The sequence below is a fragment of the Apostichopus japonicus genome, chromosome 23 (assembly GCF_037975245.1).
Source record: "Apostichopus japonicus isolate 1M-3 chromosome 23, ASM3797524v1, whole genome shotgun sequence".
Taxonomy (NCBI): Eukaryota; Metazoa; Echinodermata; class Holothuroidea; order Aspidochirotida; family Stichopodidae; genus Apostichopus; species Apostichopus japonicus.
Genome location: NC_092583.1, coordinates 3,452,426 through 3,477,821, shown reverse-complemented (window position 1 = coordinate 3,477,821; position 25,396 = coordinate 3,452,426). Strand labels below are relative to the sequence as shown.

The window sequence follows — 25,396 nt, the reverse complement described above, 5'->3', positions numbered from 1 at the left end:
AGGACGGTCCCTGAGACAGGCCTGGCTATACAGGTCCTGATTGCTCCTCGTGATTGGGGTAGGCATATATGTGGTACTTGCAACGATGATGGTATTTCGCCTCGGTGAACCACAAATTCAGGATTTGAAGCCTGGAAATTGGGCAATGACTTTATTGAGGGATGGGGGGGGGGGCGGAGGAGGAGGGAGGGAGTTATCATGGTATATGCGGTTTTTAAGTGCACCGGTAGCCTACCCTTTAAAATATTACATCCTCGTCATCCAAGAGTATAGGATCGCAAAGGTTAACATGTATACGCAATCGCAAAGGATAACACGCAACTTATCAATAGGAATAGAACAATGAAAAGTATACACGTAACTTATCAATAGGAATGAGAAGTCAAAACGTTAGCTTTGGTTTGTCGCCTTGGTCTCAAAATAACATGAATTTGTTTCCAAGGAATAATATATATTTGTATAGAGAAGAATGTTATACGTTTATAACACCCCTCCCGGCCCCAACGATGCACGTCGGCAACTTACAAGTTCATATACTGACAGGCCTAAATGCGGTTCAGGATTTTTCAAATGATGACGTATTAATGATGACCCGTGTGTTATTCCGTTTGGAATGCTATAAAATGGTAGATACAGTGGTCTCGACGCCAATCCATTTCGAGAATGAATATTCATATCATCATACATGACGTATCCATGACGTCGCCTTGGACATATACTGTCAGGAGGTGACGTAACCTGGACGTTGGTCGGAGTGATTGATCCGTTTTCGTTTCGTAATCCAACGTAGAAATATCTTGCTCTTGGCTTGCGGCAGTGTGCGCCATTGAGCGCCATTTGATGTTTTAACAGCAGTTTTTGTTCTAATAATTTAAGCCTTCCCGATCTTCCTTTCAATCCTTCGAAATTTCCATGTTGCTTCAACAGCTTCCTAAATATGATACAGAATGCGTTTCTATATTTAACATCCATTACGTAATAAATAACGATGTTGCAACCGCTATTAGAGACCGTCAGCCAGAACGTAATAAACTCTACTGCGTGCCATGCGTCCGACTGATCTTGATTGAAAGCTGCTAAAACCATGCGCACTGTTAAAGGCAACCACGTGATGTACACCATGCCCGAAACCAGCAATAAAACAAGGAAAGCTTTCATATTATGGCGAAGAGACGAAGGTAGTATCTTTTGAAATCGTGACAGTGTTCTTTTGGGACAGTTAGCAAATAATATGCGTCTTCTCCTGGTAGTAATAGCGATTTTCTGCATGATTCGGACCGACGTGTAAGTAAGGGTGACGAAACTCGGTGTAAGAAGCGACACTGAGATTGTGAGATTAGTGAGGTCATTACCATGCATTGGTACACATATGTATAAATCTTCATTGTATTGATCCTCTACCGTGAAATTATCCCGAGTCACAAGGTATATTGTGAGATACATGATTGAGATAGCAGCCCAAAACCAACATACAGCGTATACTGTTCTCCGCCTTGTGACAATCGCGGTGTACCGCAAAGGGTGTAAGATCGCGATATATTTCTCTAGGTTTAACAGAGTCAACATCGTCAGGGATACACATCGAAATAATTCTCCTGAGAAAGCTATCGCTTGACAAACCGCCGTACCGTACCACCGGGTTTGGAGTATCGCGGAAGAAGCAGCTATCACTGCTATTGGACCTAACCCGATATCGGCCATTGATAACGATACAAGGAGGCAACAGTGTATGCTACGTGGGTAATAATTAGATCGAAGGATCAATATATTCAGACCATTCCCGACTGAAATAAAAACCGACAAAATGATCAAAAATGATATTTCACATGTATGGCCAACACTATAGAGGGTCTGACCGGATTCATTCAACTGAGATGTGTATACCTCAGTAGATTCCATTATTTGCATTTAGATCGTTTTTTTTTTTATATTGCGCTCTTCGGTATTTCCAATGTCGGTTATATCGGGTTACATTTCCTGTGACGGTGCGAAAACGGTGTTTGTATACGGTACTATTCATTTGCATGCTGCAGTCTAATAGTTGTACAACAATATTTGATCAATCCAAAGCCTTGCTGAAAACTTTATGGAAAGTTTCTATAGCCGTGGAGCCGAAAATGTGACGGAAAATGCGGATCTCTGATAAAACGGTTGTAGATAGACAGTCGTTCTGATTTTCAATATTGACCGTAGATCCTATAGTGTAGATAAAAAAGAAAGGGGAAAAAAGGGATATTAGTACACAATACTTCCAGATCTGTTAAGGCGCATGCGTACATAGAACCTGAAAATTAAAACATCGGTATATCGTTATCAGTTACTTTTACATAACTCAATTCTGGAACAAACTCGGGGCCTTCAACTCGGTTCCAAGTCAAAACTGTACTAAGCAAGTTGAACGATATAACGCCCCCCCCCCTCCAGCCCCGCCCACATTTTTGAGAAGCCTAACGGCGTCCGATAGATATATCATGGTGATGCTGATCAACCATTTACGTTTAAGAAGAAACCATATAATATATATCAAGAATATAATTTCCCCTTTTTGCCCCTCGTTATAAATATGTAATCTGATCTTACTGTAATAATTTAATCGCCAAGACTGAAAACAATTGCTGGTAACCACATCATAACTGAACCAAGTTTTCAAAGGTCGAACCGGTATACGATAACTGCAATATACATTGATATCGTGACAACACACAAAGGCCGTTCCCATTGTATTATAATATGATATTATAATATGATATATGTAAAGAAGGTAAGTATGTATATAGGTGAAATAGGTTCTCGGTTCCACTTATACGTTTCAATAATCACAAAAAAAAATCAATTCGTGATAATTGTGAAGGATTCCCCGTTTCCGAACATTTCAATCTTCTTAGACATTCTCTCAAAAACCTAAAATGTATTTTAATTGCTTCTAACTTGATATATATAACTGAACCTATATATGAAAAGCAATCGACTGGATTTTTCGTATTAGGATGTTAGGATAATTTTTAAGAAAAGTCTCCCAGGAACGAACCTGGGCACGAAAAACCAAACTACCAAAAACGACTGATCCGCTCTAAACCCTTGTCCCCTTGAATCGAGTCTGTGACTGTATGATCATCGTCGGGTGTGTATCACAATTCCCTTAGAGGGACTGGAACAGATACTACACATGATCTTAGCCAAAAGGCCGAAAAGCGATTAGGATGTGAGGATTTGTGGAATTGTATATATACACATTCCTTTTTGCGACTAATTACAACCCACTCATCAAATCCTTTATGAGCTCTATCAAACCGGACTTTGCTTCATTTAAAGACGATCAGTCTGTAGGAAAATTGTTTAAGGTACCCCCCCCCCCCCCATGCTAGCTTTTCGTCAACCCCTCCGAACCTTAGATTTCTGGTCACTTCCTCCAGACTTCCTTACCCAGACACAAACTATTTCCCCCATCATACGGTGAAAATATCATTAAAATTGAAAACAAGTGTGTGAATGTGACGGCGTGTTTGTGCTCATGGGCTCTTGTATTGTATTCTGACTGAGGACTTGAACAAAGGAATTCCAATTCCTCAGACGTCATTTGAAAGAATCATCACGTCCTCATAAGATATTACATTGTTAGACATACCAGATGCGTGTGGACGTACTTGTTTGTAATATTGTCCCCATCATACGGTGAAAATATCATCAAGATAGGAAACAAGTGTGTGAATGTGACGGTGTGTTTGTGTTCATGCGCACACAACAAAGGAATTCCAAGTCCTCAGACGTCATTTGAAAAGAATCATCACGTCCTCATAAGATATTCTATTGTTAGACATACCATATATATATGTGTGGGCGTACTTGTTTGTGTGTGAAAGCTATCAGCGACATGAAGCTGATCATTGGATTACAGTCCACGAGACCGAAGGTCCGCGAGACCGAAGGTCCGCGAGACCGAAATTGAAAAGGTCCGCGAGACCGAAGGTCCGCGAGACCGAAGGTCCGCGAGACCGAAATTAAAAAAAGGTCCGCGAGACCGAAATTAAAGAAAGGTCCGCGAGACCGAAATTAAAGAAAGGTCCGCGAGACCGAAATTAAAAAAAGGTCCGCGAGACCGAAATTTAAAAAAGGTCCGCGAGACCGAAATTAAAAAAAGGTCCGCGAGACCGAAGGTCCGCGAGACCGAAGGTCCGCGAGACCGAAACTATTAATTCCTCTGACCTCCAAGTAAATCATGAGATATTCTTCAAACAAAATGTATAGCAGTTGTTACTGCTTATTTCTTTCTATATGACATCGCAATCCGACACTTGCCAACGTAACAGAAGACACAAATCCAACAACCATCATTGTTAAGTCTGCGTGATAGAGATTAATGTCAAGAACAACTCCCCCCCCCCCCCCCCCACACACACACAGCTATAAGAAAAAGAGTTTTATCCCGTTTGGCAGATATACAACAGATTTGATGTTCCTTCACACCATGGAGCTATAAACTGTTTATAGCTCCATGTTCACACACACACAAGGCTGAAGACTTGATCAAGTCTAAATATGACATCATTGAGTCACGTGTGCTTCCTTTTTACTTATGTTTTTTATATATTTTTATTTTAATGTTTATTTTCTTTCTTGGAGCTGTTTTTTCTAATATTTTTGATCAAATGCTGAATCTACATACATTGACCTAATGATATATCAGGAGTTTCCAGTGTCAGCATTGTTAACATTTTATCATTAAAATATGAAAAGAAAAACGGAGAGAAAATCAAAGGTTTCGGAATTCTAGTGGCATTATGACGTCACATATTTACAAAGCGATAGCTGATATACACGACCTTTAATTGAGGATATATCTCTCAAACGGAACGATAGTATTTCTAAACTGTTTGTCTATATATATACTGCAAAAAGCCTTTGTAGGTAAATAACCAGCATGATAGCCTCTGAAGAAGATCCTGCTATAGGATCGACACGTCAGGCTTTCTCTAACATTTAATTTTACTCTATTCAATGTTCAATTTTTAAATTAATATAAGTTGTTGGGTCAATTTGTCTATCTATTCAGTTTACTTGTAAATCATCCCCTGTCTGTTTTCGTTTATTGCCCCTTCTGAAATTCGAACTCTTTAACTTTTATATCGCACACTGAGTGTTCAAACTTCATAGAATTCATACATATAACATATATATATATATATATATATATAAATATATATACATACTTTTATATCGCACACTGAGTGTTCAAACTTCATAGAATTCATACATATAACATATATATATATATATATATATATACATACATACATACATATATATATATATACATATATATATATATATATATATATATATATGTGTGTGTGTGTGTGTGTGTGTGTATATATACTCAGGTCTCTTTAAGTGAATTTGCCATTAAAATTAGCCATTAAATCTACCTACAAGTGGGATATTGGCCTGTATACCATTAGCACCCTTTCATTGTTCTTGGAACTGCCAGTATGGCTAAATAGAGCGCGGGAACAATCAAGTATGCACGCTACGATTAAGTTACAATATCAAAACATCAACAACAAAAATGCTAGGCTACGAACCAAAGCAGATCATATTACAACAATGAATTCTCTATTGTATATTAATATTTTACTCAGTCGTAAATGATATTATAAAATTTATCGTTTATCCGCTCTTCCGCTACCCCACCTAACCTTTTCCAGCCAAAATATGTTAGAAAGACTTCTATAAAACTGGACATTTGTAACTCATATTTGTATAGGTCTTCTGGTCATACAGAAGTTCTCTTAATTAATGTAGTTTGACTCTCTAATCCAATATAATTTAGACGCATCTCCTATTACACCAGACACTCATCTGATGTGTCCGGGGTTGCGGAGAGGGGCGAGGCAAAGGAGGGGGGGGGGAGAATGACAGTCATTCAAGCATTTACAGTTTTAATGTTGTTCACATTTGGTTAGAACCCCCCCCCCCCCCACTCCCCCACAACTTCATGGGATGTCAAACGTTATACTTGCAAAGAACCGTACATTGACTGTTGTTGATTCTCACCAAAACTTTGGTGGCACACTTCTGACCATATTAATCCCCTCACTGCCATGCGTGACCTTAGCATCTTATCCCCCCACCTCCCCACACCCTCTCACTCACCCACCCACCTCTCCCTCACCCACCCACCTCTCCATATTCTGCCTCTTTCCCTGAGTGGTTGGGTACTCGTTTGTTTCTCCAAATTTTTCAAAGTAACATAAGTAATAAAAGTACTAATTTATGCTCAGTTCTATAACTTTCCCGTTATTAAAAGTGAAAACATAAACTGTTATTATTATCATTATTATCATTATTACCATTACTACCATTATTACCATTATTACCATTGTTATCATTATTATCAGTATTATCATCATCATTTTTATCATTATTATCATTATCATTATTATAATTATGAGCATTATTGTCATTATTATCATTTTTACCATTATTATCATTATTTTTATTATTATTATAATCTTTATTATTATTATTATTGTTGTTATTATTATTTTTATTATTACTATTAACATTATTATTAGTAGTAGGAGACGTTTTATTATTTTTATGATTATTATCATCATTATTATTATTTTAATACTTTGGGAGTGCGGTAGGTTTATGCTTAAAGTGATGTTTTAAGTTTGTTTGAGATGAATATTTTATACGGGTAAAGTTAGTTTCAGTAAAAAAAAACATAAGAATTTCTATTTGTATTCAGAGTGCAACTATGATATCACACCTGTTTGTTACTGTTCGCACAAATGAGCACCCCAAATAAAAACACAATTTCAACTATTAACGTGATATCTCAGAAGGTTGTACTTTAGCTTAGGAATTGAACCCAAGTTTCACGACGATGCTGCAAAACGAAGCCAAAACGCGCAATCGAGTCGAATTTTATGAGCACAATGTTTTGAGAACACATATACGTTTTTACCAAATATTTGTATTGCGCCACCTCACACCCGCCTCTTCCTGCCCGGCACCATTCTGTTTCACTTTTAAAACATATTTTGTGAGTAGCTCTCAAATCTCCATGTACACTGCTTGCTAAAGCTTCGACCTGTGGTTAACATGTCTATAACATCGTTTGGAAACCGTAAACGACATCAAAACACTTTTACAAACAATGACATTTTATTTCTTCCTTACAGTTGATTCCGTTCCGAAAGCCCATACATTTTGGAATAAAATTCCAAATAAAACCAAAATCAAGTAGGCCTATGTATTGTATAAATATATGATATTTTTTTTACTTACCGCGCCGCAGATAGACTGGGAATCTCGTCATAGTCAACAAAGAAATGACGTAGACAATTGAACCAGAGGGTATACTTGTATAATCACTATGACGAAATCCAAACTGAGTTGTTATGAAATAAAGTAATGACTAGTTCCACGAAAACATACGTAAACACACGGATCCCAAGAAGTGATATATTAACCTTCTGAATACATAACAACAAGAAAAGATTATATCCTGGTATGGTTTCAGAGTGAGAAAAATCAGTTGGGTGGGGAGGGGGGGGGTCGAGGCGGTTCCAGCAATCTACAAGGGACTCGGATGTGATATTTAGTTCGTTGAAGCACACTTACGTGTAAAGGGGGGGGGGGGGTGGACGAGAAATTGTGCTTCCTGAGGTAAAGCTTGGTAATAAATTAAATTTATATAATTAGGTCTAGACACAAGTTTGTGCTTATAACTATAGTTGTATGTGTTTGTGTGTCTGTGTGTGTGTTGATCCGCGCCATGTGGGGGGGGGGGGGGTGTAAGGGTATTATGACATGGGTTACGTTTGAATTGAAAAAAACATATATAATAAAGAGTTATTAAAATAGAGTGTGACATTGGTTGTATATTTTATTTGGAAGAGGTCATTGTGTAGTCCTATGTGACGTCATACATGAACTATATCAACACCTGATTTGTGGCCTTTAAGATTTAACATTCGTTGTATTGTACAAACTTAATAAAACCAATTCGGGATGTAGCTTCATGTTGGAAAGGTACGGTATCCCCCAAGGGACTTTACAGACCGGGTGGATCCAGGCTCTTAAAGAAACAACAGTAGGCGTGGTCCTGGGATCGTTCAAGCTGACTCCGATTAAAAGGGGAAGGGATATGAGATAGGGGAAAGAAGATTCAGATTTGGAGAGAGAGGTGGAACACCTTCATGGGGCATTAGGACATGTGGCTTTTGATCTGAGAAAACTAATCGAAGCATCATCTCAAATCTTTTCGACAAAATGTTTCTCTTCTCGTTTTTATTAATCAAGAAAAGGGCACTTTGAAATTACAATATTAAAAAGATCCCTTTTTATAACCACATGAAGGGGCACAATTCTAATTCATTAGAAGGGGTATTATTGAGGTCTTTTCACCAAAAAAAGGGGGTAACCTTCAGCAGAAATTCTTATCTTATACAAACTATTACATGGATATCGCTAGAGATACTGGCTTTAAGGCTAGAATGCCTGCAGGTGAAACCCGTACACGGGAGACAACACACCTGGGTCTCTAGCTTTAGTGGTTTTTTTTCCGGGGGGGGGGGGGGTTGTGCCAGATCTGGGGCAGCCACTCCAACCCCCCCCCCCAAAAAAAAAATCTCCCCACCATTGTCTCCTGTTCCTTTGGTTTCTTTAATTCTGTTCCACTCTGTTGAAAGTTACTGTTCATTTATTTTTTGCCTATATATGCCCTACTAAATTCATCCCTTTAAATATCATCATAAAATCATCCCACATGTATCCAACTTAAAGGAGGTTCACGCTACCGTGCAGCCGGAATAGGGTCATATCCCCTTCTGTTCTGTTTTTTTTTTTTTTGAACACCCATTCCTACAGTACGGTACGTGCCTAGGATCTCGCCACTACTGACTAATAAAATCAGAAGTAATGATTCATTTTGCTAAGGTATATTTTACATCTGGGGTTGAGCAATTGAGTACAAAACACTAATAACTACGTATCTCAGAGCGCAAAGTTTGAGCTCATTTAATGAGATGCACGCGAGTCACTATGAGCCTGATACGCCTAGCACCTACACGAGTCGGCCACTAAACGTCAGCGGGACATTTGATATTGTGTCTCCACCCTTCAGAAAGTGGGGGACATATCCCCTGCCCCCGCCCCTTATGATTGACGCCCTTGGATGCCGCAGATAAATGTGTTGGATTACCATCCTTCGCATCCCATTCAATCAACGATTATTTCAAGTGAATTCAACTTTAATTATTTCAAACATTGACGTAGCAAGGAGCAAGATGGATTAGTGCGGAAATATTTGCCCATATAAAAGGGGGTTAACATTCCTTTATGAGATTTGGCACATCTCGACCTCCAGAGATGGTATACTTTCAGGCTTTCTTTGTTAATGACAGGATTTTTTGGCTATTTACGTTAGAGTTGGTGACTTATTTTACTTAAATGTAGTTATAACGCCATACATATGTTTACAGTTTCGGTCCACGCATCATACATAATAATCAATTAAATCTATACACTTTGTTAATGGGCCCAACTTTGATGATTGTATGATGGGTTCTTAAACAGTACATGGTGCCATTTGACATATACGCTACCTTGGACTGGGCACCTGAATACATATTTGTTTGGGCCCGGCGGTAGATTAAAGAAGGGGCCTGCACAAATGGTCCCTTGTGAGTACATAGCGACCGTTTGATTTACTTGACTACACGTTTGATACCAATACTAATGGATGGGTGGTTACATTTTTACGGAACTTGTCACCGGGTGCCTGGCGAGCACACCGGCCTAGTGTCGCTAGTCGGACTGGAATGATAGTTGTATGAAAGGTTTAATATGATGTTTAAATTGAAAAAAGGAACGTATTGAAAGTTTATAATTTATTGTTTGAAATTGTTGAAAGCAAAATGACTCTTGTCTGTTGTGTTGATATTGTTTCCATTTTCATTTCATCTGATAGTAATGTTATTCTTGAGCAATGAACTGCTTCTTCTGGTATCTCGCCGCCAAGCTCTCTCGATGTCCTTCTTGGCCGCACTGGGACAGATTGGTCATCTGCGCTGCTATTACAACGCGTGCACAACTTTTTCAAACACTTGAAAAAGTTCTTATCCATGTATGAAAAGACGAAGACGTTCGCGAAACTTCCGAACGAAGCTAACCAAAAGAACGAGAACTCCAAAGCCCAAGAGAAGCGATCCCTGACCGTTTCACATCCCTTTAAAATGTAAATTATTCGAAGACTTAGAGAAGGGATAAGTGTAACGAAAGTGATCGTTGCTATCACGATTAACATTTTATATGATTTCATGTCTCCTTTAAGTTTAAAGCTGGTCGAAGTTTTCCTCTGCTTGGTCGATCGGTGTGCCAACATGGTAGATCGTCTCTGATTGGCTAGATGTAAAGTAACCATCAGTTTGACCGATGACAGGGTCAATATTACTAGAACTGGAATTTCCACCACAAGTACAGAAAAGAACGCCATTTTTTGATTTCTCTCATATTTGGTAACACAAACATATACATCATCATTATATTCTGTAATAAATACGTCGTCGAAGAATAGGACAATTTTTCCCGCCAAAGTTAAAACCCAGCAGACGACAATGATCATCTTGCAACGTTTTCGAGATAGCCAAATTCTGTGACGTATTGGATAAGATATGACGATGTATCGTTCAATGTTCAAGCAAAGCATCATCAGAATCGATACCTCTAGAACGACTTCACGTACGTAATTCGTTAATTTGCATAACAAATGACTAAACGGCCAATCATGTTCTATTGACGGATAAATGGCAAACAAATTTATGACTCCAATTATAAGATCCGAAAAGGCTAAAGACGTCAGGAAATAAACGTGTGGCTTGGAAAGGAATTTCCCACTGGTCAATACGAATATGTTCAAAATGTTACCAAATATTGCAAGGGATGCAATAATGCAGATGACCACTGAAGCGACCGAACACCAAACTCCAGCGCAATCTCCTTTTTTAAATTCTTGGTGATTAGCGCAAGTGTCATTAAAACCATCTCCTCCGTCAATGGAGTAGCTATCTTCATCCATAGCTTTATATATATACATACAAATACAACACCTTCATAACAGCAAATATATACAGGATCTCTGGAATATTGACATGAAAATTGGTAACGTGGAGCTTGAATTCTTGTTTTCTTGGCACATCCTGAGCAATATTTACCGACCAGTCATTATCATTCTTGACAGAAAACCGTAAATTACAAGTAAGCACAGTAAGCTCGTTCACAGGAGAACGATGGTAAACATATTGCAACTAAAACCGTCACAAATTTAACCGACTGAATCACCATCAGCTGGGATACGCCGGGGTCCATATAAACGCCCCATGTATGATGCAAATGACGGGCAAAGTTAACATAAACGCTCAGCCCTTCGTTTGGCACAGGTGCACTAACAATTGATCGATAAGCAACACAGCTCAATAAAATTGATAATTGTTCTTCCCGATTGCAAGATTCTGAAAATTTGTCAATGATCTTGTTATGTCTATGTGGAGTTTAGTTCCACGAACTTTATGTACACTACTGGTATGCATTCAAATTATAATCAGCCTCCCTATTCGAAATCCAGTCATAAGCTTGTTATATAAATACGTTTGACTGTTTGATGAATGATCCGACAGATGGTTATACCTTTAAATAAATGTTCATAAGATGATATATATATATAAAAAGAGGAACAAAACATACGCTCATAGATATATAATGTTCAAGTCTGTTTAACAAAGACACACTTTGGTCCATATCCTTGTTGTCTTACTGAATCATACTCATAACCTAATATAAAAGACCCAGTTATTACACCGTTTAGAAGACAAAAAAAAAAGAAAGAACCAAAACGTACTAAACGTTATCATAACAGACACTCGTGTATGACGTTCATTGTTTTAAATTGAGCTATACACTTTGGTCTACCTTTGTCTTTCTTTTGCAGATATTAATTATCACGGCATAACAATACAACGCACAAAGGGACGGTAAATATACTTAAATATTTTAGGCGAATATGAAAAAAATTATGTGTATCTGTGTGTTGATGGGTGGGGTGTATAGATATATATATATATATATATATATATATGTATATATATATATATATATATATATATATACATAATTTATTGTTTATTGAGTATATGCCTATAGCCAGTTTGTTAACAATTTGCTCACATGTCTCTATGGCTTTCCACAACTTTGACAATTCGAAATGCAATTATTGTTCACTAGCCCTCAGGAAATCTTCTAAAATCAATAAACTCTTTCAATTAGAAACTATTTCCATAACTATGGGTTTAATACTGAAGTTCCGTGTTCTTTCCCTTATTATTATGTGCATTACACTGCGCCATTAAGGCAACTATAAAATACATGCCCAGTGCGCCTTTGGCAAAGCGCACACTACACGCTGTGTCAACAGCTGTATGCAGAGACATTGCAGATTGCGTCAAAAAAGCAAACACACACACACACACATACACAACGAAACGCTTTATTTTTTTTTTCCATTTTCATCATAAATATAAATGTTTATCTCTGTCCGGGCTCCCATAGTATAGCATATTAAATAGAACATATGGGGTAGTAATAATTGATTGAAGTCGATAAGCGCTCAATACTAGATCTGAATATACTTTTTTTTCTTCTTGAATTTACATAAACTTTTTAATGAATCATCGACGCTAAAAGCAACATTACGGTGCCATGGCACCATCAGTTATAGATTTACGGTACCTTTCCATTATATAGTACACCTGTTGTGTGTGTGTGTGTGTGTGTGTTTAGTAGAATTTCTCCTCTGCTGTTATGGGAAGAGATTCAATGACGGTGTTTCAAAGCATTAATCAATCCACATTATTCATCCACATCCACATCCACATCAGTCACACCAGTACTCAGAAGGCATCGAGAGCAAGGCGGCCCCTGGGAACTAATATTTCATAAGGCCCCTTTTCCCTCTCTTCATTGCACCTAACATATTATCAAAAATGACAATATACTATTCTTTATGCCATATTTTCCCGTGGCCCCTTTTCCACACTTTCTCTAGCCCAAATATTGACCTAGGGCTTCGGGCTGTAGCACCCCGTGACTCCCAACCACCCTTCCGGTCCTCCCGTCAGGATCTATACACACGTTATAGGAAGATGGACGTCTATGACACGGGACTAGCCGAATTATAGCTATACGGCACAAAGCAACATTTCCAGATAGCGACCTCTATTTTCAAAAGAGACATTCGCTTGGTCTGTAAGCTTTATGACTACTGTAGGTAGAGTTCTATATTTTGTTTCACGATAGTAATCATAATAATTATAATAATAATATTGATGGTGGGAGAATACATTTTCAAAAATGACAGGGGGACCCAAGAGATCCCAGAGTGATTTAGGTAGGAGCTGAACTTTAAAGGGAGTAAAGACTCACGCAAAAAGAAACGTCTAATTGCCGGTAATTTGACTTAGTTTCAAATGAGGTGCAACAGAAGTGTTAGACACCACCATCGATCCCAGAAAATGCACAGCTTGCTACCGTCGGTAATTAGATGCAGCGATGGACATCTCGGGTCCAGCTAAAGATAACATGGTATCACGTTTCATTACTGTCTGCATTTTGTAGCGACACGAACAAAATTTCACTTGCAAGCAACAGAAAGTTAACTTTTTCAGATGGCCGCACGGGGTTTGGGGCGAGTTTTCAATGCCTTTAATAGAAGGGCCAGAGGCAAATGAAATAGTTTATAAAAGAGGGGTAAGGCCTTTGGGTCGTTACAAAGGTCACTTCCCCGTATGGGGGAGGAAATGGAAAATTATAGACGTCAACTGAGGGATATCCAGGTTTATTTGTGTTTAACCTTGATTTTTGACCGACAGCCGTGGATATTCCGGCGATAATCCAGGTTTAACGACCGATTATCTGTAGAAATTCCAGGTTTATCGGTCGATAATCCTGGTTTTATTGGTCATTTGGCTTGCCATAGCCGCCTGAACAGAAGTCTGCACTGCAACACTGCCCGGGCGGGGCTAGGGGGGGGGGGATTCGATGCCAGCATGGTTCTATATAAACGTTTTAAGGAAGATTTGCTTCCCTATTAAAATTTCGTGGTTGATTTCTTCAAAAGCGTTACCTTGTACTGGGAGGGGTGGGGGCTATTAGCTGTATTCTGAAGTCAATGGATTCTCGAAGTCTGTTTGTTGTTAGGATGAACTCTGTCTTTAAAATTCGTCGAAATGCGAGTAGAAATGTCATTGCACGTTGAAAAGAAACTCTTGGACATTTTTAGGTAATATCCAATGTTGGTATTCCCTTTCAAGTCACTGGCGGATCCAAGGGGGCCAAGGGGGGCCATGGCCCCCAAAGGTGAGCCAAAAAGTTTTTCCTAACATCCACTAAATCATATGATTGGAAATTAAAAAAATCGAGAGGAATAGCAGTGGTAGACTAGTCTAAACCTTTTCGTTTTCTGGTTTAAAATTAAATGCAGAGCTCCCAACTGACCCGCAATTCGCGGGAATTAGACCCGCATTCTAACACCCAAACCCGCTGACCCGCACAAGCGTCCGAAAAAAGCGCATTGTTATTGTCAAGTATACATAAAAAATTTGCATCAAATTTTGACTTAGCAACCATCATTTCTTTAGCATTTAGCATATAATAGAGTATAAAACCTCCTTTACAGCATCATTTGAACCTCAAATTAGCCTATATTTCTTTTCATTTGGGCGAGCAGCGAACATTTTCATGCCACGGGAAAGAATGAATTATCACCTACTATTCAATTTATTGATGTTACACACAAAAAATGCATATTTCTCAGAAAATTTTGGGTGACAAAAGCCTTTCTAAGTGCCACCATTTTACATGTAGGCATCACCAGGATTCCAAAAAAAAAATCAAAAGGGGAGGGGACACCCCCTCCCCTTATAGGACGGCGATTCGTGGCATGGACCAGCATTTGCCTTCTCAAGAGTTGGGAGCTATGTAAATGTATGAGCATGAGGATTTACAGTTAAACACCATTTTGCAGTTACAGGCTGGTTGTAGAAATTTATAACCTATGAGAAATAAAATTTCTTGAGAAAGATGATCCCAACTTTGTTTTATAAATATTTTAGAAAATTACACCTGGGAAACATTTTTTAGAAGTAAATTAACATCACCATTGTACACTTTTGTCGCACTAAATTGCATCTGAGGGCATTCAGCAATAGAAAATTTTCCAAAGAGGAGGGGGTCACCCCCTCCCCTTAGACTCCTCCCCCATATTACTCTAATGCCACTTTGGCCCCTCCCAAACAAAGGCCCTGGATCCCCCAGTGTTTCAAGTTGTTGCCGAAGTTAAAATACCAACAATAAAAACATGATTGTTGCGTTGTAATGTGATTTCAGGATGTTATTTTCCTCTGAAGACATTGAAAATGAACACAGCAAAACGTTCAATACAATTTACTTCTGTCTGATCATGAAGCATGGGCTGTCTTGACTCTTGAGGCAGGTTAACACATTGCTTTCATTGAAGGGAATAAGCTTTGATCGGATTTTATATTACACGAGACGAAGTTTCTTGGCACAACTATTGATTTTTCTTATGTCGCCACAAAATTTCTAGTGAATTGATGTTGTGGTCAATTGCATCTCAACAAAGAGTTGGCATCTACCTGGTTGGTGAACCGTACCAAATTTTGTCAACAAGCCCTCTCTCTCTGCTTTATCTATAATTAGAAGTTATACGGCATGCATAATTCATTTTAAAGGTCATAGGTCAATATTCACTAATGTTTTTGTTGTTGCAAAAATAATACCGTATTTTACAGAACTCATTGTTTATCAATATCAGGAACGTCGGTGTCAACTTGTAAGTTTTGGAACGATATCTCTGCAGTAAGTGACATACATTCTGTACCATTATTTTTGTTTTAACGAGCGACTTGCGTGAGTAAGATTAAATTTTGTGCGATCTCTAGTTCCCAACTAGCCTATCGTATGTGATACAGGAAAATAATACAGGGTTGGCAAGCTGGCCTAGTGTTACGACGTTAAATTTACAATTAAGTACTGCAGCCTAAGTTACTTTAGGCATATTGCCAGTATCGTTGCGCTACCAGGCTTGAGTCACAAATAGTTTTATACTCGTGAGGAAAAGTGAGTTAATTTTATACCAAGATAACATGTACACAGGATTATCAAGCTTGTTTTACCATTGACTTTCAATGGTGAACTTGAAATTTGATACAGATAGAGTAACTTAGGCTGCTGTAGTTGATAGCCAGGCTTGCTTTGGCTACAACTGAGAGCTGGTCAACATAACACTTTGGCCTTAAAGCTGAATGTTCTTGTTAGCCTAACAGTAACATATTAAGGTTAGGCTTAAATTAATGTTGGATTCCACCAAGCTTAAAGTAAGCACCTCTCAAAATGTTACTGTGAAGTGTAATTGGAATTAGTACCATCAGTTTGTATGTCTATACTTTGGTGGAATTCAACATATTTTCATCACAGATTTATTAAAGTGAAAGAAAAATAATTAAACTGATCTCCAGATATTGGGCCTAGGTACCCAGTGTTCCGAATAGACTCTGAATTTCATGGGATATTATTTCCAATTAAATTGATTGCAGCAATTACGGTAACTTATTTTGTAGTTTACCTTTAATTAATGACAGATCGAGGTTAGTCTGTTTCTTAGCAAGTTGACCTTGAGTATATGTTGTGCAGTTGACCAAAATAGCAAATAGAAAATGATAACCAAAAAAGCAAATGCTTGCAGCTAGTAGCTACAGTAGAATTCTTAAATAAAATCAAGGTCCAAAAGCTTACTTCCTACAAAATAAACATCATTTTACTCATTAATTCTTTTTTTTTTTTGGCATGGGAGAGTAGAGCTAGTATTGATCAATTTTTGTTTGTTTGTATGAGGTTGACTTTGAATAAGTTCAATAACAAGGATTATAGTAAGGCAGTTTCTAGGTAAACATGGAGAGGAGAATTGAATATTAAGTTGTTTTAGGTGTTTAATATTCAGTTCTAGCAGCAGCTAACTTTTTAAATGAAGCTGTATAATTTTGTTATACTCTCATCAGATATTGGTTGAAAGTTTACTTTTAAGAATTTTTGTAACCAGCATCAACCATATTTTAATTCCTTTCTTAATGTGCAAAGATATTTCCTGATTTGCTGAGATTTTGGACTGAAAATTTAATCTGTACCTTGTACAACTAGAGCACAACTAGTGAAACTATTTTATAGGGGGGCGTTGTGGTCAAGTGGTTAAGGCAGTGGACTGGTGATCTAAGGATTACAGTTTCTAGCCTTGGCTAGATCATTGCGTTGTGTCCTTGGGCAAGGCACTTTATCTCCATTGCCTCTCTTTACCTAGCTTTATAAATGGGGACTTGCGAGGTAACTTGTAAATATAGTTGCGTGCACCGGTTTGTGGCTGCACCCTATGGGAAGTCCCTGGGACACGTGGTTGTGGTTCACTGTGGTGCCCAAGGAGAGATTGATTGAATTGTGCACACTTTGGTGTGTAGGTGTAACAAGTTACCAATGACCAAGGCTAAGTTGTACACGCTATGGTACATTAGCGCCGTTGAACAATTTCTGTTGATTTTGGCGCTATATAAATGTCTTCTGATTGATTGATTGAACAGAAAGCACTTAAGCCTAGCCTAAGGAAAGCCTAACATCAGAGTTCAATTTGAGTCTACAAGAGTAGAATAAAACAGTACAGTATGTAAGGTTCAAATATCTTTGCTGAATTGTGTTCTGTAAGAAAGGACAAGGTTACAGTTAATTTTGTCATCAAAATATAATTTGCCAGTTTAATTTTTAAGTATCCCATGTTACTTGAAACTACAGTATCACTGAAATTATAATTAAGAACAAATTTCTGTTTGCTGTAATCAGCTTGTGAGAAAAGGGGGAGAGAAACAAGTCTTATATAAATTCTTAAGATATATTCCTTAATCACAAGACGTTACCATATCGTTATTACCACAATTTGCTACTTTGTCATGCAGTGATAATGTGAATAGTATCGATCTGGAATTGCTCTAGTATGTGTGTTCAGTGGTAACATTATTCTTGTGACTCATATCACTCATATATATAATATAATATAAAATAAATGATATTTTAAATGTGTGGTAGTAAAAATGTAGGACACTTTACGTCTTGTCGAACAAAGAAAACAGAAATCCATGTACAGGTACCATTCCATCATATTTCCTTGACATTTTAAGAAGAAAATGAACAGAATTTATCATTTTTTTTATTTAATTTCAATGTTTAGCACAGACTCTCCTAGTATCCACTGCACATTACAAATTGACAGAATATGGTGATTCCATGATGGACCATTTTATTGAAAAGTTTATAAATCGTGAGTTTACGTAGCAATCGCAGAGCTGTTTACATTCCTTTGTTAATACTGAGAACTTTACTAAGAATTCTCATGACCGTCGTTTCCATAATAATAATAATAATAAATGAGACTTACTGTATATAGCGCCAAATCAGTAGACAAAAGTCACTGCTCAAGGCGCTTTACAAAGAAAGCAGATTAATTTACAAAGAACAAGTGAAAAGATGGGTCGTAAGTAGACTTTTGAATGTAGAAAGTTTAGAGCATGTTCGAATGTGATCTGGTTACTTGCTCCAGAGATAACAGCCAGAGTATTCGAAGCTAACTGTAACCATAGGTCTTCAAGCATGGTTTAGGAACAGTTGAATACAGTTTGTTAGAAGAACGAAGTGTGCGAGATGGAATATATGGCAAGAGAAGTGGCGACAGGTACACAGGCTGTTCCAAATGATGAGCACAAAACGTGAGAAGAAGTAGTTTAAACTGAATTCTGTAGCTGATAGGGAGCCAATATTAGGATGATTGGCTGCCTCAAAACCACCACTTAACTGATCTATGAAGTACACACAGGTAGCTAGCTGTGTCTTGGTTACTCATGTCAGGAACACCAAGATTGGTTGTCAGGGTCCCCCCCTCTTCCCCTTCCCCACCCCGCCATTCCTCCTCTGGATATTGTCATTAATTTATTTTAACCTGTGGTTTTTGTTTAAAATTAACTTTGACATCAGAACATAGTAAAAACATAATAATGTCTTTTCTTCAAATCATGAAAAACACCCCACCAAATTTTACCTTCAGTTCTTTGCTCAGCTCTCCTGAAATATGCCTCTTAATACTTTCAGGGAAGTTCCAGTGGCAGGCAATGTTACACTGATATCATAAAGAGAAAAATATTCTGCACTGTTTGTCAAAAACCCCATTTAGGTTTCTTGTTTCTCACTCAAAATATTGTTGATTGTACGTCATCTGTTTCCGCTGGCTAGACCCTCGATTATTTCAGGAAGTTTATCACAGTACGTAGGCGGTCTGTGATGTCATCACAGCTCATGTTCTACAAAACGTCCCTATCGAGGATAATTTTGGTTTTTTGTTTGTCCTTGAAATGTGATACCTTTTGGAGTAATGGCTGTGCTGTTCTCACTTTATATACTGTATTCAGAGTTGATTTCATCAAAATGAATCTTCTTTGTTTTTGGTAGAAATTTAATTTTTCTTCACAGAATATGTGAGTTAAAGATCTGCTTTATTGGCTCCAATTATAGCAAGCTATAGCTAGGATAGTCTTGTGATAACGTAATCGACCTGCCATGGGTCGTAAATCGACCTCAGGCTCTACAATTAACCTGCATTGCTTCTAAACACCATTAGGCTCTTTGTATAAACACTGTGTGGAAATATGTTTATATCTACAGTGTAGTTAAACATACAGCGTTCACACAAAGACCCTCATACAAGAAAGAAATATGTGGCAGGCATTGCAGAATAATTGGTAAAAAAAGGTTATTTTACGACCAAGGCAGGTAGATTATGTAATCTCAAGATATTTTTCCATGATAGCGTGCTATAGTTGGGGTCTATACAGCAGACCTTTAAACCTATTATTTGAAAGAAAGACAAGAACAGCTTCAAGAGCTGGTTTTCTGTGATGACAACAAACACTCTGCAATATTGCCAGGGGCATTCACAAAACTATATCACCAACTTTGAAAAATTGATACCTTTGTCATAAACCAAAAAATGCTATGAGGATTCGGTTTTCCACCTAAAGATGCAGAAAATGTCCAGTATTTTTTGGTATAAAGTAAACTTGAGCCACCGGAATATCCCTTCATGTTGGACCTAAGTCTATGCCGATAACTTAATTGGGGACTTCATAGTTCATACTTCATAATATCAATGCCACTTTCATAGTACTGTTGAAGGTTGAAGTTTTGGCTAATCTTACTTTGCAAACTCAGAAAGTTGGTGAGGTTTTTTACCCTTAAGTACCTAAATATTCAAAACCTCATGCAAATCGGGATTGAATAGTCAGCAGGCCAAAAACAGAAAAAAAGGCCACATTTTATTCAAGAAGTCAGTCAAACACTGTGCATATACTGAACATACAGGTGGGAAAATAACACCTCATATACCCCACGAAATATGTACTGTTTCAATTTGTGTCTGCGAGATGCATTGAACTGCAGTATTATTCTTCTGTGCAAAAATAGAAAAATTTAAGGAATGCGATAGTGTGAATGTAACCATTTTTCAAGGTGACTTCAATATACGGTATATGCAATACCACCCCATCATGTGAGGGGTTCTTACAGTAAAGGTGTTAACTTTAAACATAAGTAGGTAAACAATCTAAGCCAACTGAGGTCACTCATTTATAAACCAGGGGGGGGGGGGGGGGCTGCATATATTGTTTAAACACTGTTCATTTGTAGTTCTTGGGAGGAGCCCAAGATCATTGTTATTAATAATGTCGCAGCTGTATGTGAACAAGAAATATGGACAGGAACAAATATAGATGAATTTAGCTGTACATATTTAGATCTTCATCTGGCTAGATATCTACTACTGAATACAGAGAGTGTGTCAGAGGGAAGTAAGCTTGAGAGAACCATGCTTATAGGCATTGAAGACTCGCCCCAAACCGAGTGCGGCCATCTGAAAAAGTTAACTTTCTGTTGCTTGCAAGTGACGTTTTGTTCGTGTCGCTACAAAATGCAGATAGTAATGAAACGTGATACCTTAATTGTTATCTTTAGCTGGACCTGAGCTGTCCATCGCTGTATCGTTTGTATACTGTGCTGTGGGGATTGACTGCAGCTGTATGTACTGACTGTACACTAGTGTCTAATTACCGACGGTAGCAAGCTGTGTGTGTGTTTTCTGATATCAGTGGTGGTGTTTAACACTTCTGTTACACCTCATTCCAAACTAGGTCAGATTACCGGCATGAGACGTTTCTTTGTGCGCGAGTCTTCACACCCTTTAAACACTGTTCATCTACATTTGTAGATCTTGCAAGGATCATTGCTATTAATAGTGTCACAGCTGTATGTGAACAAGAAATATGGACAGGAGCAAATAGTTGAATTTAGCGGAACATATTTAGATCTTCATCTGGCTAGATATATCTACTACTGAATACAAAGAGTGTGTCAGAGGGAAGTAAGCTTGAGAGAACCATGCTAAGCAAGGCTTTTGCAGGTTGAACCACACTGAATTCAATTGGTGAAAATTACGTCTTACATCGTGGAGTGTTAGCTCAGTGGTTAACGTCAATGCCTTCCAGTCATAAGGTTCCCTGTTGGATTCACTCCAAGATTAATGTATTTCGTCCAGTTACAGAGTTGTTGACAATTGACAATTCATAATCATGGACTTTAAATATGAATGTAAGAGACTGACTTCGGTCAGCTTGCGGCTTTGATAAGCCAATGAGGCTTCTTCCCAAGTTCCTGCTTGCAGGAGGATCTAAAATGCATACATACACGCATACATATATACTCTCTGACAATGGATTCCAGAGGATGGGACAGGAAGTTACTCTGCCCACATATTTACCTTTCTCCTTAGACAGCTCAGGTTAAGCTACAGTTGAAGTACTGAGGAATGACAACACTAGAACATCATTGGAAATGACATACTGAAGGTTACATTCTTGCTAGAGATCTGTGTAGACAGATATTCATTGCACAGACAATTATAAGGTTTCTGTTGTAGAGAGTTTACTGTTGAGGTCATTGTGTAGTGATCTGCCTGGGACTTAGAAGAAGTTGGCAAAGTATGTTATTATGTTGATGGCTTGTAAACAGAAACTGTTAGTAGTCTTTCTGGGAAGTGTGATGTAGGAGGACTTCCTGTCTGTGCTACAAGCTAAGAAATTGTTAAAGTAAAGTTTGGGAAAGGAAAAACTTGGGGAATCGGAAGATAATGGTAAAATGCTCTCTGTTGTAATAGCATCAGTAAGAAAACATATTTATGACCCTTGGCTTACTGTACATGTTTTACTTCTTGTTGGCAGTCCCAACCAGCTTTTCCATCTGCTCTTTGTTAGTATATATATGGACATACCATCATGAATTTCCCTTGAAAGGAAGGATATATGGAAGGACACCTCACTAAATTGGTCTATTGTCAATTGATGGCTTGTGTCCTTCAGAAAGTTGTAGGTTACCCTCATAAGTGTGTATGTTACATAGAACCTGTATGACAGTTATAGCTTTACAGGTTGATAACTTTATACAAAGAAATGGCAACAGTGCCAGTACTGCAGTTTGGGCGAAGAAAGCAAATTCTATTCATTGGGTAAAGAGAGAAGGACATATGTGTAAAAAAATTGCAAGATTCTCCTCAAATCTTTGTACTGTACCTCCCCCTTGGTCAGCAGAGGTGGAGGTTAAAGGTCGTTTGAGGTTCAAATTATGAATACTCGATGATAAACCGGATTTAACCGCAAAAGTAAAGCTTGGATCAACTTACTGTAGGTACAGTTCATTAGGTCCTCATTAGTACTTACAAGAATCATGTGTTGCTGATCATACATGTAAGGTCAGCAAATGGTTAACACTTGAAAATCTTGCTTTGAACTTTGTTTAATGGTCCTTACAAGTGTTTCACTACATCGTTAAATGAAAGTAATGTTAAGAAATGGTTAGTAATTAATGATTGTTGTAAAAAAAAAAAAAAAAATCAGGATAAGCAGGTTTTTGAAAGTTTTACTTTTCCAATTTAATATTTACTAAGTCCCTTGAGAGAGAAAATAAGTACTGTTTAATAAATTTAGCAAACTGTATTATATCTATTGCAAAAAGCCTGTGTAGGTAAATGCACCCCTTAGATTGGATCTTCACAGCCCTTAATCCTCTCATCATTCTGGCCTTTGCATTTTACTGTACCTCTCCTTTTGTTGTGTCTATTTTACTCTATTCATTGCTCATTTTTTGTCCAATTTTAACTGTCTAGACATCTGTGTCTCTTAATTTTGTTCTGAGTTTGTTTTCTAATCAGTTAGCCTCTGAAGAAGATCCTGCTAGGATTGAAACCCTCAGGCCCCCTAACTTTTTACGTATCAAATAACTTGTCTAACACATACCTCCTTTCAAATATACTGTATGTATTTGTCCAGGTACGGATCTGTGTTATAATTGTGCTTCTGTTAGCCTAGATGTGTCATTTGCTGATACTTTACAACATTTTTAAATCATCAATCTCACAAAATCAATACTTGTTAAAGAAACTGAAAAGAGAGACTTAACAGCGAGTTTCTTCAAACTATAAGACTGTTGAGATGGCAAAAAGAAGTACAATTTTTTTCTTACAACATTTAGTCCCCATTGGTCGAAGGATAGATGTCAGATTCAGGGCAATTTTTGTAACCTGGACAGATCTTACCATTTGGTTGTCCGAACAGCCAATTTTGTTGTCTGATGAATGACCCAATGTGCACATTTTTTTCTTCTTCAATAACTCTGAAGTGATGTAGGATGATCTATCAATTTATTATTTTTACCTATTTGAATTTGGTTGGGATGGGGGGGGGGAAGGTGTTTTGTTACAATGCCATCTGAATTTGATGTTCAGCACCTCCAAAGCTGAATTTGGTTGTCCTAACAAAAATTGTGTCATCTTGGACGACCATTTTGAAAATTTGCCATTACATTGCATGATGACTGTGTCAAGGACTGTTTGCCAAAAAAAAACAAAAAAAATCAGACAAAAGTAAATAACTGCTTTTGTGGAGTAAAATATGTTTTGTAATATTATGCAGTGCATGTCCCAATCTTACAATGGCACAGTAATCTATGCTCAAGTCATTGCTAGAAGAAACTGCTTACATTGTAAACATACTGTAGCAAGATGTGAGCAATAGTCATCATCATCCCATAACAAGGTACCTATCTGTAACCTTTCTAAATGTTAAAGGAGACGCATGCTCTACCGTCATTATCTGTCTGTCTTTATAGAGATCATGTCGTGACCAAGTTCCCCAAACAGCTAAAAATTTTATTTTATTCCATGTTAAAGGCATTGAAGACTCGCCCCAAACCGCGTGCCGCCTACTGAAAATGTTAACTTTCCGTTGCTTGCAAGTGACGTTTTGTTCGTGTCGCTACAAAATGCAGACAGTAATGAAACGTGAAACCTTGTTATCTTTTATCTGGACCTGAGATGTCCATCGCTGCTATGTACACTGTGTTGTGGGTATTGACCGTAGCTATATGTATTGACTGTACACTAGTGTCTAATTACCGACAGTAGCAAGCTGTGTGTGTGTGTATTTTCTGTGATCGATGGTGGTGTCTAACACTTCTGTTACACCTCATTTGAAACTAGGTCAGATTACCGGCATTAGACGTTTCTTTGTGCGCGAGTATTCACTCCCTTTAAGATATCATATTACCGATCTATGTCATATTTTTGTCAATTAAAGGCATAAGCCTTGATTAGTGTAAATAGTCTAAATATGACAGCATCAAGCCACATGTACTTTCGTGTGATTTATAGCTACATTAACATTTCTTTTATGTAATTCTTTATTTATATTACATTATTTTATTACAAGTCAATTTATTCGTTCATGGAGTTTGGTTTTGGTAATGCTGAAGTGATCAACAATATTATAGTTCTTCTACATGACCGACTGCAATGATGGCAGGAGTTTACAATGTCAGCACTGTTAACACTGTACTGCCTTAAAGTTTAAAAAGAGTGAAATAGAGACATTACATGTTTCAGATCCTGTAGTGGCACAATGAAATGACATGATTTACAAAGTGACAGCTCCCAGATATGAAGTTCTAATTAGTGACTAAACCAAAACAACAATATAAAAAAATATATATATAAAAAATTATAAAATAAGTATGAGTTTGTTAGGGGAAGAAAGAATAACAGCCCATATATAATAAATGTCACATTAAGGTGTCCTCATTTTGATGATTTTTGAGCATTTCTCATCCATAAAATTTGTTTCACTTG

At 37.7% G+C, this 25,396-nt stretch overlaps 3 protein-coding genes and 1 pseudogene across 6 annotated transcripts in view; 1 reads left to right on the top strand and 3 right to left on the bottom strand.

The window, feature by feature from the left end:
• Positions 1-204: 204 nt before the first annotated feature.
• On the bottom strand, positions 205-23,881 carry LOC139965024 (histamine H2 receptor-like). Of its 2 annotated transcripts, none has more exons than XM_071967184.1 (2): positions 19,214-23,881; positions 205-2,196 (listed from the first exon to the last, which is right to left on the bottom strand). In XM_071967184.1, exon 2 carries the CDS (start codon positions 1,906-1,908, stop codon positions 481-483), a length of 1,428 nt encoding a protein of 475 aa, XP_071823285.1. In that variant the 5' UTR covers positions 1,909-2,196; positions 19,214-23,881; the 3' UTR covers positions 205-480. The 2 variants fall into 2 exon arrangements, with proteins under 2 accessions (XP_071823285.1, XP_071823284.1); XM_071967183.1 differs by lacking the exon at positions 19,214-23,881 and adding an exon at positions 7,294-7,415.
• Positions 3,091-3,196, bottom strand: LOC139965114 (U2 spliceosomal RNA; annotated as a pseudogene).
• LOC139964494 (probable G-protein coupled receptor 21) lies at positions 9,762-11,380 on the bottom strand. The gene has a single exon (XM_071966084.1). The coding sequence runs from the start codon at positions 11,102-11,104 to the stop codon at positions 9,893-9,895; it is 1,212 nt and encodes a 403-aa protein (XP_071822185.1). The 5' UTR covers positions 11,105-11,380; the 3' UTR covers positions 9,762-9,892.
• The window catches only part of LOC139965022 (ankyrin repeat and IBR domain-containing protein 1-like), a 61,495-nt gene continuing 51,882 nt past the window's right edge, over positions 15,784-25,396 (top strand). For 2 of the 3 annotated variants that reach the window (XM_071967181.1, XM_071967179.1), the window contains exon 1: positions 15,784-15,939. The gene's annotated coding sequence lies outside the window, so the exon portion shown is untranslated. Of the gene's footprint in view, positions 15,940-15,996; positions 16,201-25,396 lie in introns of those variants that run through there. The other variant, XM_071967180.1, reaches the window with a different exon arrangement.

Coding starts and splice junctions, on each gene's coding strand:
- LOC139965024 (XM_071967184.1), bottom strand. CDS start 1,908: ATGCAAATAATGGAATCTACTGAGGTATACACATCTCAGTTGAATGAA.
- LOC139964494 (XM_071966084.1), bottom strand. CDS start 11,104: ATGTATATATATAAAGCTATGGATGAAGATAGCTACTCCATTGACGGA.